At 31.7% G+C, this 21,074-nt stretch overlaps 1 protein-coding gene across 1 annotated transcript; it reads right to left on the reverse strand.

The window, feature by feature from the left end:
• Nucleotides 1-308: 308 nt before the first annotated feature.
• Nucleotides 309-20,794, reverse strand: LOC108905247. Its single transcript, XM_018708046.2, has 4 exons — nt 20,732-20,794; nt 8,790-9,378; nt 4,715-5,146; nt 309-777 (listed from the first exon to the last, which is right to left on the reverse strand). Exons 2-4 carry the CDS (start codon nt 9,371-9,373, stop codon nt 309-311), a joined length of 1,485 nt encoding a protein of 494 aa, XP_018563562.1. The 5' UTR covers nt 9,374-9,378; nt 20,732-20,794.
• Nucleotides 20,795-21,074: the final 280 nt, after the last annotated feature.

Raw genomic sequence — 21,074 nt, forward strand, 5'->3', positions numbered from 1 at the left:
AAGAATGTTTATTTTGCAATTAGACGATACAATTTTCTATACATTTATAAAAAAATACTAAAATTATATTATATAACGTAATTTAACGGTCAAACAGAAACATTTACAAGGTTTTAACTATACACAAAATGTAAAACAATCGTTATGTTTCTTGTATATTCGAATTGACTGTCTAAATTACAATTATTCTAAACTATTACTAAAAAGATATTTTCAAAATTGGTTCCGAAAATGGTTCTGTTTCAGAAATAGGTAGTGAACTTATTTGATACATTACAAATACCAACCTACATTAATTTATGTTAAATCTACGGCCTCTCACTCCTGTAGTTAGAATTTTGAGGAAACCTGTTCCTGTCCACTTCAGAATAGATTCTTCCTTCAGGATTCTTCTTCACTTCCCTAACATTGACATCAGTCGACACCTTAACAGGATACTGAGGCTTCCTGTTATCACTCTCATCGTAGCTTGATTTGGTATAAGGCTTCCTCATTTGGTATGACGATTCTGGTGAGAAGTATCTGTTTTCGTATCTGTCTCTTTGGTCGTATCTGTCTCGTAAATTGCCGTTTGGTGGGGTTCTTGATATTTCTGGTAAAGTGGCGTAGTAGACTATTCTCCTTTGCCTGCCTTTGCTTCCATTGTAGTTATTGTGACTGTTGTAGTTGTTGTAGTTGTAGTTATCGTATGGTTTCTCAGCGTAGTCTCTATATCTGGATCGAGTAGGGTAGTCATCGTAGGGTTCCCTTGAGTCGTAGTTGTAATAGCGATCATTCCTGCAACATTATATGTATGTCAAGAAAGGTAGGTAGGCAGGGCGACGGGAAACTATAAGCAAAAAATTAGGAGTAGATTCTACTCAAAAATAATAGATAATAATAAAAAGAATTATAAAAGGATCACCTTAAATTTTTTTGAATTTTATTGAAAACATAACACCAGCATAAACTTTCTTGGAAGAAATTGCTTGAGCGCATACAAATCCATGTAGATCAAACCTAGCCTTTAATAAGGTTCTTTTCACATCATTTTAAAAACTGGTGAGGCATCGTTAGAAAAGGTGCAGCGCCCATTTGCATAGAAATGTCTCACTGGAATACCAGTGAGTTATGTACCACAAACAGACAATAGAACAATAAGCAACTAACAGCAGCTTTACAAAAAACAAACGAGAGTCGTCTCGGCATCACTGAAGTTTATGGAACATCATAACGTACTCTGCAGCGAAATAGAATATTAGAAATCCATAAAAAATCAGTAATGGATTCTAACTCTTTATTCGTGAATGAAAAAGTGTATGAGGGAAAAATGTGCGTGACATATTCAGAAAACGCAAGTAAATGATTTGCATTAACCAAGACGATGTCGAAATAAATTGCATACACATTTTGTTGCCGTTGCTTTAAAAAAGCAATCCATGTTTGTCAATGATTAGCACGACAATTGGAATATCTACAATCATATTTCAATTTACCATAATAGAAGAAAACCAACTGTTAGATAACTAGTACTACCAATCGATAACATCAGCCAAAACTATTATTCTTGCGCTATGCTCCAACGCCAAAAGCTTCCTACCACTAGATTGCATCACAAAAGGAAAAAATAAAGAATAAGGATTGCTTGCTATCTGGAGGCTTTATCGAGTCCAGTAGGGAAACGGAAAATGCTGATGTCATTAGTCGATGACAGCGATGTTAACAGTAGTGGAGAGATATCATAAAATATGAATGCTGGATTGCAAAAACTAGTTCTATGTTACAACGAGCATGAAAACATTTGCAACCTATGTGGAAAGGCACATGCTTTAAAAAAAAATTAATAAATATATACTAGACATCTCCTTCTTTTCAAACTCTCTTTGAAGGAGAACAGAAGTTTGTTAATTTAGTTTTTTAGGTATACATCTCCATTAATATTACTTCAGGATGATATAAAGGCTATTTGTAATTGGAATGACGTAGGTAAATAAACTGACTTTCGATTTAAAAAAATGTTCGAATGTCTTTTACTAACAATCCTTTTTTGTAGGTTCTTGTTTCATGCATAATACTAAATTAGAAAAGTGACTTCCATAACAGATCTTGGTATAGTGATTAATACATCTATCAACTTCAAAGACATTGTTAAATCTGCCTAAAAATCCTTGGGTTTTATAATAAGACAAGCTTGACAATTAAGTAATGTAAAATGTTTTATGTTATACAATGCATTAGGGAGACCTAAACTAGAATGCTGTTTTTCTTTATGACACCCGCAGCTAAAAAAATATCAGAAAATAGTGAAAAATTTCAAAATATCATTTTGTCTTCATATTGCAAATAAGTTCATGTATATTTTTTACAAGCTTTTCGTATTCTTCTCAGCGAACCCTTTCATTTGATACCCATATCATGGGGGTGCATAAGAAATATTTGGTCCGCCATCTTTGGGAGACCGCCATATTGGATTTAGAATGACGTTACTTAGCTTACCATGCATTGCCACCTTCACTAATCTGTTAATTGATTTAACAAATGACTAACACATTATCTCCATATTGGAATTTAATGTTACTCTAAAGCAGGGTTGCCAATGGAATTTCAGTCAATTCCCCTACTCTAATCAAAGATATACGATTTTCTCCCAGAAAGATGTAAATGTAAAACCTCTTTTCTGATCTTATGTTTTTGAGATAGATAGATAGGTAGAAATTGATAAATATCAGAAATCTGTTTGAAGAAGAACTATAACTTAACTAAGAATATTTTTTAAGTAAATTTTAATAATTCTCATTTTTGTCGCCTAAGAAATCGATAGTAAATGTATTTCCAATTGCCGTCTTCAACCATAATCTTTTATTTTCGTTTATTCCAATATATTAGCACAATATAATATAAATCAGTAGGAAGAATTGTACTGTGATCTAATACAAATAAGTACGGACGGTTAAAACCGTCGTTAGACGGTTGCTAGCAACAATTATTTTGTAGACGGCCTCAATCTACTTCTTCAAAACATGGCGGTATTTGTTTTCTTTTGAATAATCTGTATTATGTTCATTTATGAATTTGCGAATTTGCTTGAATATGTTTAATGATTGATGCATTATCTATATTAGTGAAGTAGTTTCAACTTTACTTTTGTCTGTAAAGGTGCAAAGAAGCAGTTCCTCCAAGAAATTCAAATATCCGCTACAGTTATAGACAGAACAGAAAAATATCTACTCTTTTTTAATATGGTAAACTTACTAAAGGTCATAATTTTTTTACCTTAAAACCTATTCACAAAAAAAATGTATGTCATTACTGATTTGAGCTGTATTATGGTTACTGAAGTATAAATGACAAATGATCAAATGACATGTAATTATAATGATTATATAATTCATTAGAAATTTAGCCAATAGCAATTACAAATTTTACGTAGTTACTATGTATTGATAAGCGATTATACTCTTGACGACGTGGTATAACCGTTTTGGTGTTTCGCCTCCTCCAACAATGTGAACTATGTCATGGTAACGNAAATTGCATACACATTTTGTTGCCGTTGCTTTAAAAAAGCAATCCATGTTTGTCAATGATTAGCACGACAATTGGAATATCTACAATCATATTTCAATTTACCATAATAGAAGAAAACCAACTGTTAGATAACTACTACTACCAAGCTTGTTTCATCGATAACATCAGACAAAACTATTACTCTTGTGCTATGCTCCAACGCCTACCACTAGTTTGCATCACAAAAGGAAAAAATAAAGAATAAGGATTGCTTGCTATCTGGAGGCTTTATCGAGTCCAGTAGGGAAACGGAAAATGCTGATGTCATTAGTCGATGACAGCGATGTTAACAGTAGTGGAGAGATATCATAAAATATGAATGCTGGATTGCAAAAACTAGTTCTATGTTACAACGAGCATGAAAACATTTGCAACCTATGTGGAAAGGCACATGCTTTAAAAAAAAATTAATAAATATATACTAGACATCTCCTTCTTTTCAAACTCTCTTTGAAGGAGAACAGAAGTTTGTTAATTTAGTTTTTTAGGTATACATCTCCATTAATATTACTTCAGGATGATATAAAGGCTATTTGTAATTGGAATGACGTAGGTAAATAAACTGACTTTCGATTTAAAAAAATGTTCGAATGTCTTTTACTAACAATCCTTTTTTGTAGGTTCTTGTTTCATGCATAATACTAAATTAGAAAAGTGACTTCCATAACAGATCTTGGTATAGTGATTAATACATCTATCAACTTCAAAGACATTGTTAAATCTGCCTAAAAATCCTTGGGTTTTATAATAAGACAAGCTTGACAATTAAGTAATGTAAAATGTTTTATGTTATACAATGCATTAGGGAGACCTAAACTAGAATGCTGTTTTTCTTTATGACACCCGCAGCTAAAAAAATATCAGAAAATTGTGGAAAATTTCAAAATTTCATTTTGTGATCATATTGCAAATAAGTTCATGTGTATTTTTTTTAAACAAGCTTTTGTGGGAAAAAATATCTTCTCATTTTTAAACATGGTAAACTTACTAAAGGTCACAATTTTTTATCTTAAAACTTATTTACAAAAAAAGTATATGTCGTTACTGATTTGAGCTGTATCGTGGTTATACTGACCAAACTGAACTATGACTGACAAATGACGTATGATAGAATAATGACTAAAATGATTGAATTAGATTAATTACAATCCCACGAAAAATAATTTACCTGTAGTTAGAATGTGATGATGGAGGCATGTAATTCCTAGTATACCTTGGTTGGTAATAATACTCCATATTCCTGTAAGGATCCCTACCCAAATTCCAAGACAACTCCTTATTTAAATTCCTCGCTCTGGCCTCTCGATCGTATCTGGTATACTCAGGGCGTGGTGAACTTTCAGACATTCCTTGTGTCACAAAATGCACTCTTGGTGCTCTAACGATTTCTTTTTCAGTCGGTGTAGCCGAGATATCTTCGAGTTCTTCTCTTCTTCGAACCGGATAGACCTGTTTCACCCATTGATCCTTGGTAGCACCACGAGTTTCTCTGGGCATGTCGTCGTCGTGGTCTCTGTGGTCCATTATTAATTTTTCTGTATGTGGTGGTTGGATTTCCTCCACTAGGGATTTGGGATCATCGTCAGAGCCGTTTGATTTACTAGGATTGGAAAAATCAATTCATTTATTGATTAAAATACAAGGTGTTCCAGTGTCAGCATACAAAAATTTACCAGGGGGTAGACCAGACCATAATAAGGTTAAAATTCTTATAAAATATTTTTCTGCAATGCACTCTTACTGAGTTACAGGGTGTTGTTTAGAAAAAACTAATAACAACTTTCCGCAATAACTCAAAAACCCTTTAAGGGATTTAAGTAATTTTTGGGTGATGTGTACATCTATTAAAGGTCATTAAAACTACGTGGTGCTTATTTCGACCTGACGCCAGGGGGGCCTAGGCCAACTTGTCCTCAAGATTGTGTCTTTATAACTTTTGCATATCCTAGTTTTATGTAATTTGATTGCGTTTTCCTGAATCTGCAATCGATTCTGAACAAAAAATGGGCTCTTGTTTCATAGCTCAAAAATAAATCGTTTTCAAGTAAATTAGGTCTAACGTATCGACTACATTAGTTCGTAGAATAATGCATGTAAAGATTTTATTTCTTGTTATCTAGTAGGTACCTACCATTATAAGTAACAAAGTTGTTTACCGTTAAGGTACAGTTTCCCATGTAGCTGCGGCTCAATGAATATGAAGAAACTAAATAAGTTTTCTATAAATTATTTAATATTTGGTTACGTATAGGGGAACTAAAAATAAAATTGAAAATTATGTAACAGAAACGAAATTGTTAGCAAAATGACAATATTAAAAATAAAAATAGATATCAACTATTTCAATAAATGCTCGAAATGTATTTACTTCAATGCATGCCCGACATCGTTTGACCAGGGAATTGTAAACCTTCGTAAATCAACGGTTGCTTGAATTTGCTCGGTATGGCTGTATTAATTTTTTGAAAAAAATCGACTCGTGTTACTGGGTTTGGCATACACCAGTTGCTTCATATGAACCCAGTAAAAAAATCAAGGGGGTTGAGGTCAGGGAACCTGAGAGGCCACATAATAGTTCCATTTTTTCCAATCCAGAATTCTGGAAAATGTAAATCGAGCCACGCAGATGTCTGTCTTCCGTTACGAGTAGGTGCTCCATCTTGTTGGTGGTATATTTGATTTCGCAAAGCTAAGGGAACGTCATCTAGTACGCCATCAACAATATTTTCTAAAAAATCCGGGTATCTCTCTGAATTCAAACGGTCTACAGTAATTTGAGGAGGCAGAATGACTCCGTTGAAAATTCATTCCCAGACATTTATGGAGAATCTTCTTTGAAACGCTTAGGGTCATATCACATGCGGATTTTCAATGGATCAAATCATGAAAATTTTATAAATTATTTATAGCTTTTCTCGTAAAGATAGTTTCATCACTCCACAATATCTTTCGATGGAAATTTTCGTCATTATCGATAGTTTCTAACAACCTCCTGCAAAATTGTATCCTTTATTCGAAATCACCAGGATGCAAAGTTTGTACTTTATGTAGGTGGTATGGGTGCAGTTCTCGGTTTAAAATTCTCTAGACGCTACTTCGTGAAATACCTACTTGCGTTAATATTCTTCGGACACTGGTGGAAGGATCATCAACAACAGCAACTATTACATTTTCTTCTAAAATGCTTGCATCTTCCAAATTACCTCTTATTCTGGTATTTTCAATTTTAACACTCCCGGTCTCATTTACTATTCGGAAAACTTGTTGGAATACGTGCTGTGAAGGTTGCCTTCTGTTTGAAAACCTGCGTAGATGCCACCACTGAATTTCCATGACAGAAACCGTAGATAAATATCAAAGCGGCATATTCGTTGTTGGAAAATTTGATAATACTTAATGTCTTGTTGTTTTGTAAACTTAATTTCTCGTAACTTCGAGTACAGTAAATAATTTTGACATGTACGCTTATAAACAACTTTGTTTTTTATAATGACAGGTACCTATTAGATAACAAGAAATAAAATCTTTACATGCATTTTTCTTCGAATTAATGCAGGCGATACTTTAGACCCAATTTACTCGAAAACGGTTCATTTTTGAGCTATGAAACAAGAGCACAGTTTTTGTTCAGAATCGATTGCAGATTCAGGAAAACTTAATCAAATTACATAAAACTAGGATATGCAAAAGTTATGAAGACATAACCTTTGAGGACAAGTTGGCCTAGGCCGTCTCTGGCGTCAGATCGAAATAAACACCATGTAGTTTTAATAACCTTTAATAGTTATACACTTCACCCGAAAATGACTTAAATCCTTGAAAGGGAAATTCTTAGTATTTTTTTCTAAACAACACTCTGTAACTCAGTAAGAGTGCATCGCAGAAAAATATTTTATAAGAATTTTAATCTTATTTTGGTCTAATCTACCGCCTGATAAATTTTTGTACGCTGACACTGAACACCCTGTATAAATAGTATAAAGAAAAGAAGATCTTTAGTTGAGAAAAAAAACTAAATCTAAATGTGACAGAATTTAAAGACAATGTAATTTTTATTATCTTTAACGTTCAATCGTTCAATCTAATGGCTATTATCACAGTCATTTTTAATACTATTTCAAACTGATTAACGTATTTTGCAAAATATGCAAGTCTATCTACTACAATGTTGACTGTAGAGATACATATATCAGTACTTTTCTAAAAAAAATAGTAAATACAGCAGTTGCAGCAATTTTTCTGAATTTTCAATAACGTTTTCAAGAACAAAATTGAATATAGCTAAAGAACTATGAATCCAAACTTATAATTTTTTAAATTGACAACCCTTATTAAAAAAACAAAATATTGACTCTTCGAAAATCAATGTTTCTTCATTTAAGAACTAAACAATCACGTTTTGTAAAAGTTTGTAAACATAAGTAAATATACCTTAATGCTACAAAAGATGATAAAGAACACTATGCGGAGAGACAATTGAGAATATAAATTTATTACTAACGTGCAATAAAAATGACGCACCACAAAGGAGTATATATTATCTGTTGGCTACAATAACAAAACGTGAGGGAAAAATTGGGACTAATCAATTTGGTCATATTTTGATATCCGTGCCAAATTATGGATCAAAGTCCAAAAGCAGTCTACCATTTGTCGTGGTAAACAACATATTTACCGTTAACACGTATTATAACATATGTCAAGTGTAGATAATCTCATTAATCACGCGATATAGAAAATCAAGAGCAGGACAATAGATATGGAATTCGGAAGTTGATACAATTTTTTAAATAAAAAAAGGAAAAGTTTTAGAACATGTACGAGGTGTAGAAGCAATTTATATAAAAATTATTACATCTATGCTTTATTTTAATTTAATTTATTGGTCAAACTATCAATCGATAACATTGCGACAATGTTGAAGGCGAAAATTTCAGGATATCACTTTATTAGTATGTTTTTTGTGCTTGTTTTCGTCGGCTAGTTATAGGCGTGTTTGTCGTAAACAAATAAATAAAGAGGTAGGTTGACTAGAACAGATTCTTTTCATCTCAAATATAATATAAAGTAGAGCATCAAAAAGAAAAAAATCGTTTGTCAAGTGTTTCAGAAATATGTAACTGTTTCGAGAATATTATCTTTTGATTTCTACTCTGACTGTTATTCCTAAATTAATTTAACTTCAAATAACATACATTTACGAATGTGCAGAAGAAATAGAACGGTATGTCCAATTTACTTACTTTTTGTTTTTCTCGTCTATATCATCCATTAACTTCTTAAGATTGGCCACATCCTTCGCCATCCTCTCTGTCTCAGCAGTAGATCTCTTAAACCGAATAAAGTCATTTATTAAGAAATTCGAAGTTTCGTCACTCTCCACAGCCACTATGACCCCATCCGCAGTCTTCTCAGTGATATTTTCGGGATCAATAACCTCAAGTTCCAAAGGTTTTCCTAGAGTTGTGACTATGCTCTTCCTGTCATTTTCAGATGCATCAGCAGTTGCTGTTGTAGATTCTGTTACGTCTCTTTTTATCCTTTCCCTCAGCTCATCTTCGCCACTGTACTCTTCAGAGTTTGGAATGCCATCAAAGTCACTATCTCCGTACTGAGAGTAACTGCTGCTGAAGAAGTATTCCTTGGGATCTTCTAGGGATTCAGAGATATGAATAGATTTTTGGAAGCGTGGCATTAGTTCAATGTCCATGGCGTTGTTTTGCGGATCGTCATGTTCGAAGTTGAAATGTTCTATTGGGATGTCTTCTATTTGGTGGTAAGCGCGAGTCAGACTTAGCGTAGCTCCAAGTACTATGTGAAATAACATTATGTCTGAAATTGAAAAAAATAATTCATTGTAGGTTGTTTATATTTACATCTTGATTGTCTTAGAAGAACCCAACAATATTTTGTTAAATCCAACCAGGATAAACTTATGAAATATGTTTTTGTTGAAATCTGAAATTTATTAGGAAGAAAGAATAAAAACACCGCCTGAAAATGTGAAAATTGAAATGGTGTTCATAAAGAAGGTTAGTATTTCCATTCAAAGATGAATTGCGTTAGTTTAGGTATATACCTAATAACTGCGTATCATTTATAATTAAATGTTTTGACAGAAAGGCAAAACCCGTGTATATATATCTTACTTTCACTAAAATAGACTTTTTTTCATTATAATATAATTCAGAATATTTCGGATATGTTGGAACAACACAGCATTTTTCAAATTTTGTTTAACATAATTCACAACAGAATATTTTGCACAAAAATAAGATAAATCCAAATTATCTAAAATATTTTGTGAAGCATTTTCTTAGATGAAGTCTCACTGATTTTTATATAGGCTGTCCGCAAATTTCACCGACAACGTTTGAGTGCATATTCACGATGATAAATAAATACGATCTACGAAAAAAAAAGTTAAATAAAAACCTTTTGGTTTTTGAGTTACAGGCCTTCAAAGTTGTCAAAAATAAAACTAATTTAATTAATAACTTCATAACCCTTTTACTGATCGCGTTAAAATTTGGTACATTTAATTGGACTATTCTTGCGTATTATTTGTTAAAGTTTTAGTCAAATCGATATACTGGGTGATAGTTTTCTCCCGTTACTTCTCCCTCTTAACGGTCAAAACTTTTACAGTGGTCGTATTTTTTTAAAACGGGCAGCAACGTTGAAATGGTCGTTTTATTTAAAAAAAATAGTGTCCCTTGACAAAATCGCCTACAGAAAGCCATTCTTGAGAGAAATGGCATTATTTGCAGGTTTGTACGTTTCGGTTTGTATAGCAGTGTCACGGATTTAAAACTTTGAGTTCAGTAGGCGATGAAAACAAGATGTTGAATGCTGTGGCTATCAGGGAATGTAATTATTGTCGTGTTTCTTTAGGATTCTCATCACTCTACACATGCAAATTATGAAGTGTCCGCAGTGTATCAAGACAATTAAACGGAGTTGTAAATTTTCATAATTTGCATGTGTGGAGTAATGAGAACACTAAAGAAAGACGAGAATAATCACATTACCTGATAGCTACAACAATCAAGATCTTGTTTTCATCGCAAACTCAAAGTTTTAAACCGAAACGTACACACATGCAAATAATGCCATTTTTCTCAAGAATGGCTTTCTGTAGGCGATCTTCTCATGAGACAATATTATTTTTTAAATAAAACGACCTTTTCAATGTTGCCGCCCACAAAATACGACCACTGTAAAAGTTTTAACCACTAAAAAGGCAGGGAAAGGTAACCAGAGAAAACTATCACCCAGTACATCGATTTGACTAAAGCTTTAAGAAATAATATGCAATAATGGTCCAAATAAATGTACCAAATTTTAACGCGATCGATAAAAGGGTTATGAAATTATTAATTAAATTAGTTTTATTTTTGACAACTTTGAAGGCTTGTAACTCAAAAATCAAAAATTTTTTATATAACTTTTTTTCGTAGATCGTCTTTATTTATCCTCGTGAATGTGCAGTCAAACGTTGTCGGTGAAATTCGCGGACACCATGTATAGTTGCCAAAATAACTCCTTGCTGACATATCGAAAAAAACATTATACAGGATGATTCAGGTTTAATCTGGATAATTTCGGGACAACAGGTTAAAATATTGTTCATTCATAATATAAACATTCATATTTCCTAAATCGCATCATTTCGGAGATAGAGGGCGTTGAAATAGGAATTTTTTCCCTTTTCTTAGCTGTAGAAATACTTTTGAAATAATACTTTTAACGATGATTTCCACAAACGTCAGTTTATACAAATCATTGTGAGTTTTGTTTTTCGTGGGTTGCTATAACTTTAAATGAAATTTACGCGGCTGGAAGCTACACTGTCACCGATTTCATTGAATATCTCAGAAACAAGACCAAATATTGAAAAAAAACAAGAGACGAAAAAGTTTCAAAATTAATGAGACAAAAGTGGTGTGCAGCTGTTTTATTGAAATTAATTAATTTTTTTGAAGTTTTGCACAGAAAATATACTTCTAAGAGGGCTAGGTGGTTCAAATTTAAGAAGCTTATGTAAGATCATAAGGAGTGTGAATTTCACCTCAATCTGAGTGGTTCAAAAGTTATGAGGAAAAAGCGGGAAAAAATTTTATTTCAACGCCCTCTATCTCCGAAACAATGCGATTTAGGAAATAAGTTTATATTATCATGAATGAACATTATTTTAACTTGTTCTATGGATTCCTGAAGTTATCCAGATTAAACCTGAATCACTCTGTATACGCATTATAATGTAAATTGGTAAATTGTGTTATAAGTTATATTAGAAAAAGAGTAGAAGATGTTTCCTTGAGAGTGAAGAACTACGGATGACCTTCGCAATAACCAAGAACTGTTTGTGCGAGTGCATTGTAACTTCAACAGACATATTAGGTTATGCTTGCTGCAAAATGGAAATTCGAGAATATTCTTTAAATTTAATTTTGCATCTCTTGTTTTTCGTTTGTATTAAATTTTATTTCAAATAAATAACTTTACCTAGTACATGTCCCATAGTCATAAATTATCAAACATTTTTCATTAATTAATAGCAAATTATTCTTAATGTTATTATTAAATTACCAGCTTATTGACAGAAAATGTCAATTTATTAATATGATAAATAACAATTTATTTGTTATGACATCCGCCTACTTTATGTTTACAAATTTTCGCAATTACCCCTTTCGTGAACGATGACGCATCTAATTTTTTTACTAGAAAACTATCGGTTTTATCGAAAAATTATAAGAGGTAAAAAAGTTGCGCAATAAATCAGTCATCCCAATAAATATTTTTAGATAAATAATTTTCATCATATAAAAAATTTCTAATAAAATATTGTAATGGGGTTGACTGTTTCACTCCTTTATAAAATACGCCAATAATCGAACAAATATTGAAAAGTTGTCTCTTTATTAGTAGGATGCTCATACCAAGTTTCGTATCTCTAGCATTCCTCATGTTAAAAAAAAATTAAAATGTGAATTTCAATCCCCTCCTTTAAGAGGGTATATCGCCTCAGGGGTGCAACTTTCATATAAGGTATTTTTACTTTAATCCTCTTATTTTTGGCTCTACATTCACTGGTACCATTTTTGCTACTTCATTTAAAAACACCCTGTATTATGTAACTTCATTTGATGAGACCAATTTTAGGATTTGTTTTAGAATTACTTTGAATTAACTTAATACTTTTACATTAAAGTTGCAAGGTAAAATATTAGAATGTGTATGATTAAAAAAATCTATTTTTTCCTTATTTTAGATCAGCAGATATTTGATAGAATACCTAACTTTAAAATCATAATTTTCCCTTTATTTCTAAAACCGCCGTTCGGCATATATGCTGTATTATTACCCCTACTATTATGATTGATATTTACTTTACCGAACAGTTTTCGAACAAATTCTAGACAACACGAAACAACTATTTACAGCGTTAACTTCAAAACAATAAATATCCACATCTAGCTGTTCCGGTTCTTTCATTTTATTTCCGGAATGACAGGCTCTCATGGGTCATTGTATCGAAGCAAAGCAAAAATCATACGACCTCATTGGTCGAATAACAAAAATTGGTAATAACCTTGGTTCACACGAAAATTAACGGATGGTTAATTTTTGCGATGCACGGTGCATTTGTTTATAAATGAAAAAATCGAACTCCTGAAAATATTATACATATGCTTATTTTATTAGTGCAGTATAAGTTAAAAGTCCTTTAATTCTAGTAATATACAGGGTACTGAAAAAAAGGTTCAGCCACTTGTGATGCTCATTAATGTTCCCATAAACTTGACCCCGAAAATATTTTGTTTCCAAGGTACAGGGTGTTAAAATAGTTGAATGAGTTTGACGTAGATTAATGGATCTTGGACTGGTGAATATATGTAGTATAGATAAAATTTATTGAATTTTTATACAATTTTATTAACCAGCAGTAGAAGGCATCGTCATTAAAGAGTATTCTAGAAATTTAATAAATTAATTTCATTTCTAATTGTATTTCAAATATTTCTTTTATTTTCTCTGAAAATTTTGAATTTATCGAGTTATTTTTTGGCCCAAATGAAGTCACCAGTTGAATATATCGAAAAAAAACTAACCACAATGTACATTTAAGTATATTTTCCTGCATTAAGGGTACTTCTCGGTATAATTAAATCCTCCCAATTCATTTATAGCTCTAATCCGGAGATAATGACCAAAAACGCAGGTAATTTTTGGGATATACATGTGAGATAGCCAAGTTTTATTTCTCAAAAAAAAAATATAATTTTTTAAAATCAATGTGGCCATAGGCAGTCTGTAAAAGTTAGTAGACTAGAAATCTGTTCCATGCTATTTTAAAGTTTAAAATTTCTACGTCATTGAATTTTCCGTGCTTTTAAAGAGCACATTATTTTTAAAACATTTGCAATAAAAAAATTCCTGTAAATTTTGTTGTGCAGCCAAATTTCAAGACGATATAGGTATGACAAAAATATATCTTATACAAATTTTAAACTTTTTCAAATTTTAACACTTATTTTACAGGAACTGTTAAAAATGCATTGTCACATACAGGGTGTTTCAGAAAGACCTCCCGTAAATACAGGGGGTGATAGTACGACAAAAAAATATAAGAATTTTTTATTATATGGACTATATGACTATCTGCTCTTGCTTTCGAGATACAGAGCGATAAAATAAATCTTTTTAAATAGAATATTTGCGAAAATTTCCAAATGGTGCGAAATATTTTTATGAAATTTAGTTCTCAGGGGTTTTTAAAGACCCCAAATAAGCTGGTCTAATTATTTTTTGGATATTTCATAGAGGGCGCTAGTCATGCTATATTTCTATTACATTTTAAGTTCAAATTTTTTGAAGGTTAGGTTTTTTAACATTCGGGCTCCAATTTCTAATGTATAATTTTATTTTCTAAAAATAATGTACTCTTGTTAAAAATTCCTAATGTGGACGGTTTTCGAGAAAAAGAGCTTTTAATTGAACTCTTATAATATTACGGTGTATAAAATAAATGACGTTTCTCAAAGTAGGTTTATGTCAAAACACAATGATGGATGTCTCATAAACAACGCATATATTCTTAGTAATATTTTAAACTAACTTTAATTAACTTTATATCAAAATTTTAATAACTAATTAGTCATTATTAACTAAGTACAGTCACTAAAAATCACTAAAATTTTGATATAAAGTTTATTAGAGTTTAAAATATTACTAATTGTAAGAATTTATGTGTTGTTTATGAAACATCCGTCAATAAGTTTTGACATAAGCCTACTTTGAGAAAAGTCACTTATTTTATACACCGTAATAGTAAGAGTTCAATTAAAAGCCTTTTTCAAGACCTGTTACACAAAATTTCACTTTACTTAAGGACCACCCTGTATTAAAATTTTTATCTAACGGCCATTCCAGTGCTTCAGTTAAAGGACATGTTTAATTTATATGTAAATTTTGACCAACGCAATAACCTAGTAAACAAGTGATCATTAGCAAAGCTTCTAAATCCTTTCAGTTAGAACAACCTTGCAAACTGATAACAAAAGGTAATTTTAATACCTATTCCGCAAAAAAAAAGAGTTTTTATTAGTCCAAATTGAAGAGTTAATGCCAATTTAGGAAAGACAGACATTCTGGGATAAATGCCTAATACAAAAATTGAAAAAAAAATTAGATGAATGTGAATAATGGGAAGGACGAAGAAGGTTGATATCCAAAAACATATTCTGAATTAGATAATAGATACTATCATTCTTGTATGAAATATAACCGGCATAATCCACTATCTTTAGTCGACTTATTTTTTTCACGTTGAATGCTGTTATACCTATTAATACCTACAATGTACGAGGTAATTTGCTGTAAAAAATTTAACCCACAATTTATCGCCAAAACAAAATAATTGGTCAGATAAACCCTCGTTCCAAAATGCCCCCTTACAAAAATACGAAGTGTTGAAGTTTATAAAAAAGTGGTATAAAAAATGGTATTCTCTTGACATTTCCACAGATTGTTTTGAAATGTCTCTATCAATTGCTACTCTCTTGTGAAGAATCAGCAGGATAGCTACTAAAAGTCAGTACAATCACCATTATGATGAACTTTTAAAAAAATGTTGCGCCACTGACTAATATTGGAAATAATCTGTTGTTTAGATTTAGTTTTAATTTTACTAAAAAAAGTATTCAGTAAAATTCTCCAGTAAAAAATAATACGAATTTATAAAAACAATTAATCGAATCATACCCCCTACCAAAAACAATATAGGTTAATAAAATCGTTTATATTAAATTGCAGCTTCGATCATTTGATCATTTTTGAGATGAAATTATTAAAACGTTTAAATGTATTTTAAAAATGTAGAAAGTAAAACTCGAATTCTTAAAATTAAGAAGTCATGCTTTGATAGCCAGACAAAAGCACTTGGTCTCATTAACAGTAATTCATTTTCAAATGTAGTAAATAATTGTTTGAAAATTCATCTACCTGCCTGTACTTTTTCTAAATACTACATCGTTTACAGTATGGATTTTGTGAGACGTAAGATAATACCACCGCATATTTCCTAATAGCTGTTTTACATTGACAATTTATTGATTAATTAATTGATGAAGTCGCTTCATCAAGAAATTGGACGAGTGTAATGCACCAAATCAGCTGTCAAATAACTTCATCAATTTATTCATCAAGTTCTTGACGAATTAGAGCATGTTCTAATTTTCGTCAATTTCTTCGTGAAGTTCGGAAGTATCAACCCAATATGTGTCAGAACGGTACCGGTGTTGTATCACTAAAATTATGAGTGGAAAGGTGAAATTTTTGAAATTTATTTGCTTCTTTGATTCATTGGTAGAACTGATTCATACGTCAAAAAACTTGACAAAGTCTATAGCAGTGTAAAACCACACTGTTTGCCAATAAATTCGTGAATTAATTGATGAAGAACTTCGTCAATTTATTGATGAATAAATTGTCAATGTAAAACAGCTATAATAGAAATAGAAGAATCCCAAATCATCAGGTATTTGCTTCAACCTTCCGAAGATTGAGTGAGCTTGGTATTTCGAAGCTCAATTAGCTGAGGCAGCGCAGAAACAAAATGTTGCAGATCAAGAAGAAGCTGTAATTGATGCAGTCTTAGATAATCCTACTACAATTACGCAACGAATTTCTATGCAGTTAGAATTTTCATAAAATTTTGTTTCGCGGACTACACAGGGAGCTATTACTAGTACACACTAACTACTATACAGATGTGCAAGTTGTCCATCCTAGAAATGCCGAGCAACGTTTTTGTCAGTGGCTTGTTAGAAGGATAAACGACGATCCTAATTGTATTTCGTCTATTTTATGAATTGATGAAGCGATGAAACTTTATCACTATTCATTAGACAATCCACACGTTAAAAGAAGTAGAAGATTCCAACAACGATGTTCTATCAATCTGGAATGGTGCTTTACTGGAATTGCAAGCAGTCAATAACCACATGAACGCAAATGGTTACAGAAATTTTCTTGAGCAACATCTTCTGCATGATATACTCGTACTTGAGGACATCCCATTAAATATTAGACAACAAATGTTCTTCCAACACGATGGTGCACCTCGCCCCAATCGCAGATTCGTTACAGAGTGGCTAAATAATGACTTTATTGGTAGAATGATTGATCACTTTGGTCCTGTGAGAATTTTATCCTATATTGTTTTAAAACATCGTTTTATTTTAGTATCGCCAAGAGCGGATTCCAGAGAGTATTTAAGGGCGGGGGGTTGATTGTATGGTAGAACATTTTTAATCAGAAATTTTCAATCTTTATTTGTTAATTCTTTGCTTAAAAACAAAGTAACAAAGAAAGTAAAAGTCACATCAATGAGAAAATTCTTGTCGATGCTTTTTTCGGTTCACATCTCATTCATATTTTTTCAGTTTATAATTTCTTTGGAGTATGGAGGCTTTTAAGGTTTATTTTTATGAAATGAATGGCAAAAAAAATCGGAGCCTTGGGGAAGACGATTTATAGAGTTATAAATATAAAATGTAAATGCTCTAAGCTCCTAAATCCATTATTTTGTTTTGGCAAGAACCAGTTTCGATTAAATTTTTTACACTTAATTATGACTGGGTGAGTACAACGCAACCAAAATTTATTTTTCACAAAACGAGCGAATTACGAATACTGACACATTTAACTATGATGCCCTTTGTAATAGCTCTCATGTAAAATTTAATTACGGCATAACAGTAGAATTAATGGAGCTGAAATTTTAGTGAGATCCGATATTTGTATCCGGTTTGTAATGATTATCAGTGTGTTTTCAAATCGTCCTCATTGTTGTGCTTTTATAATGCACATGTAGTACGATGGTAGTGTATCTATTTGGTAATAGTATTTTAATCGATTCTTCTTAGAGGGAGGGAAATAAAAAACAAATATACGCTTCCCACACTAACTGTACGTATTAAAAAGATCAATAGCGTTTTACGTTTCATTTCCGAGAAAAATATAGCTTTGATACAAAAACGAATGATAAAATAAATAATAAATAAAACAAATAGAAGAGTGAAGTAAAAATACCACCGAGGCACTATTTTCAATTCCTGAAACTAAAATTCAAGAGATATTTAGGTATTTCGAAATTTCAGACTATAACTGTTGATCAACATTACCTAATATCGTTCATATAATCTAATTATTAATTCTGAGTTATTTTGAATATGAGGACTGAATACCAAATTCTACATTAATATTAGGATTACAAATGTTTCATACATAAGGTGCGTTCCAAACTAAACAGGACTTTTTTTCAATAAGAACAACAAACAGTTTTTTGGCAAAACTGATTTGCTTTATTCAAAATAGTCCCCTTCCGACTCAATACAGCGATTTGCTCATTTGTCGATAGAAGCCTTTTGGATAGCTTCTACGTCCACAAAGCGATTTTCAGTATAAAAAAAGTCGGTCACAAGTTTAGTGTCAATCGATGAGATGGCGCATTATCGTACAACAAACGCTAACTTCCTTCTGCACGATATTCTGGCCGAATACGACAAATACCTACAATGCACCAAACGCTTCAAAACGCCGAGGCAGAATTGTGCATTAACGGTTTGGCCCAGTGGAACGAACTCTTTGTGACCAATGCCCTTGGAATCGTAAAAGCAAATCAACATTGTCTTCACTTTTGACTTTTCCAAACCAGATTTTTGGAGTTTTGGCTGGTCTGATGATTTCCACTCGACACTTTGGCGCTTGGTTTCTGGATCATATTGAAAACACCGCATTTCATCACCAGTCACAATGTTGTAAAGGACGTTTTTGTCTTTTTTTGACCCCCTTGATGATGTTCATCGAATGTTGACTTCTGCGCAATTTTTGGTCGCCAGTCAAATTGTGCGAAACAAAAAGTGCACAAACTTTTCTGTAGCCCAAATGTTCCACCAAAATGCGATAAATTGATGTTTTTGCGAAATTCAATTTCAATTCCAAGAATTTCAATGAAGATTTTGGGTGTGCACAGTTTTGATGAAATCTGGGGTGATCACAGATTTCGGTTGTCCATGTTACTCATCATTTACGTCTCCACGATAGTTTTTAAACAGCATATACAACTCATGAACTTTGCCAAATGATAAACATTCATCACCATAAACTTGGTTCATCAATTGAATTACCAAGTTAAAAACAAAAATTAATATTGGCTTCGATGGTTCGATGCTCATTTTTTTGTGCCGATGACACAAACATACTGTCACTTCACACGCAATAAGTCCGCTTCTATTGGTCCTAATGTCATGAAATTATGAGTGTGTCATTAGAAATACACAATTTTGAAAAATAATGTTTACTATTTTGTTCTTAGGAACAGAAGTGAATATATTGATGAAATATTTGTTGAGTTTTATTGGCAAATCATATCGCTTATCAAAATTTGCAAGTACTTGTCTAATCATTTTTCAGAAAAAAATCAAAAGGTAAACAAAAACCATTATTTCTTTATTAAAATAACTACGAAAGAATATGTTTCACATTATATTTTTTTCAATATTTAGAGTAGTGTAGTTAAGAAGGCAATAGGTAATAAATATATAAATTGTTCAATGGCGGCAAAAATATTATTTATTATTGTTATATCTGTTTGCTAAAAAAATGTAACCTTTACATCTGAGTTAGAGCGAAATATTCGTATAAATAATGTATATACTTGTAAAATGTAAATGTAAAATGTAAAATGTATAATGTAAAATTGTTAGATAGGTAGATGCTTATTAGGTACCTACATACAAAAATGATAATACAAATAGCCAGAACTAATACCAAGCACATAAAACACATTTGTGATGGAACAATGGAAACAAGTGACTTGTAACTTCACCCAATATTGCACCTGTCCATAAACAGAGGATAAGCGGTTTTATCTGATAGTTCAGTTTGTATTAAACCTAGATTCCATATTTTTTGTACAAAACGAAAATAGTACATTTTTAAATCTATATCTGCAAAAACCTCATTTTTCAACTTAACTTCAAACCATCACTTTTATGTTTCATACAGAGCAATATTTTGAGAATAAATCATTTTTACCTTTATAAAAAATAAGTTATCGAAATGCTGCAAATAACATCAGCGTTTCATAGTAAACAATCTTCAATTGGTTTCGAAATAATGTTTACTTATAATTAAAGATATCGTAAAAAAACTGTTTTAAGGTGAACTTTGGGGGTGATTTTTATTCCATCAACTTGTTTATATGTACATGGAAAATATTCTTTTATTTTATCACTGGAAATTTACAAATTTTCATAAAACGACGAAAAAGTAATTCGACATTATCCGCTGCTATACATATTTGAAATACAAATAACAAAATCTAAAATTATAATGATGAAAAGTGTGTTACATCACTTTTTGAATATGTAAGAAAAAGTTGTATAATGATAAAGTCAATATTATTTTGTTTAATACTTAATTACAAAATGAAATGGTTATCATTCTTAATATCAATGTTTAACAAATGATTGATCAAAATAAACAAACAGTGACTTAAATAAAAATTAATTTAAAAAAGTTTGAAACATCGATAAATAAAACAGGACAAAACAAAATAATTTCTAAATGCTCGAAAAGCTACTTAACATATAAAATTGCATATTGCACTTACAGTGTGGCTGTCCAAATCACTTCATTAACGGGGCTAAATTGCGATGTACCCAGCACATCTGTGTACTGAAAACTAATTCAGGGACACTGAAAAAACGATGTGAAGTCAACTTTCCGCGCTGTCGTGTAAATTGTGATGGGGGTGAGGTGTCCTGACGTGACAGAGGCAATCTTCAGAGCTATCAAAGGCCAATTACGAGAGTATTGCACCAAATGAATAACAGAAATTATAATTAACAACTAGCCGGCGTCGACGTCCCATGTATCAATGCACATGAGCATCTACCATAAATTTTTCGTCGGGTGAATGCGCTTAAATATTCTTTGAAGTGCCTACAATGAGA

Source organism: Anoplophora glabripennis, unplaced genomic scaffold (assembly GCF_000390285.2).
Source record: "Anoplophora glabripennis isolate ALB-LARVAE unplaced genomic scaffold, Agla_2.0 scaffold172, whole genome shotgun sequence".
Lineage (NCBI taxonomy): Eukaryota > Metazoa > Arthropoda > Insecta > Coleoptera > Cerambycidae > Anoplophora > Anoplophora glabripennis.

Bases quoted from the DNA above. Each gene is read 5' to 3' on its own strand.
- LOC108905247 (XM_018708046.2), bottom strand. From the start codon at position 9,373: ATGTTATTTCACATAGTACTTGGAGCTACGCTAAGTCTGACTCGCGCT. The intron at 5,147-8,789 runs GTAAGTAAATTG...TTCCAATCCTAG, and splicing joins ATAGACGAGAAAAACAAAAA to TAAATCAAACGGCTCTGACG. The intron at 778-4,714 runs GTAAATTATTTT...ATAATGTTGCAG, and splicing joins TCATCACATTCTAACTACAG to GAATGATCGCTATTACAACT.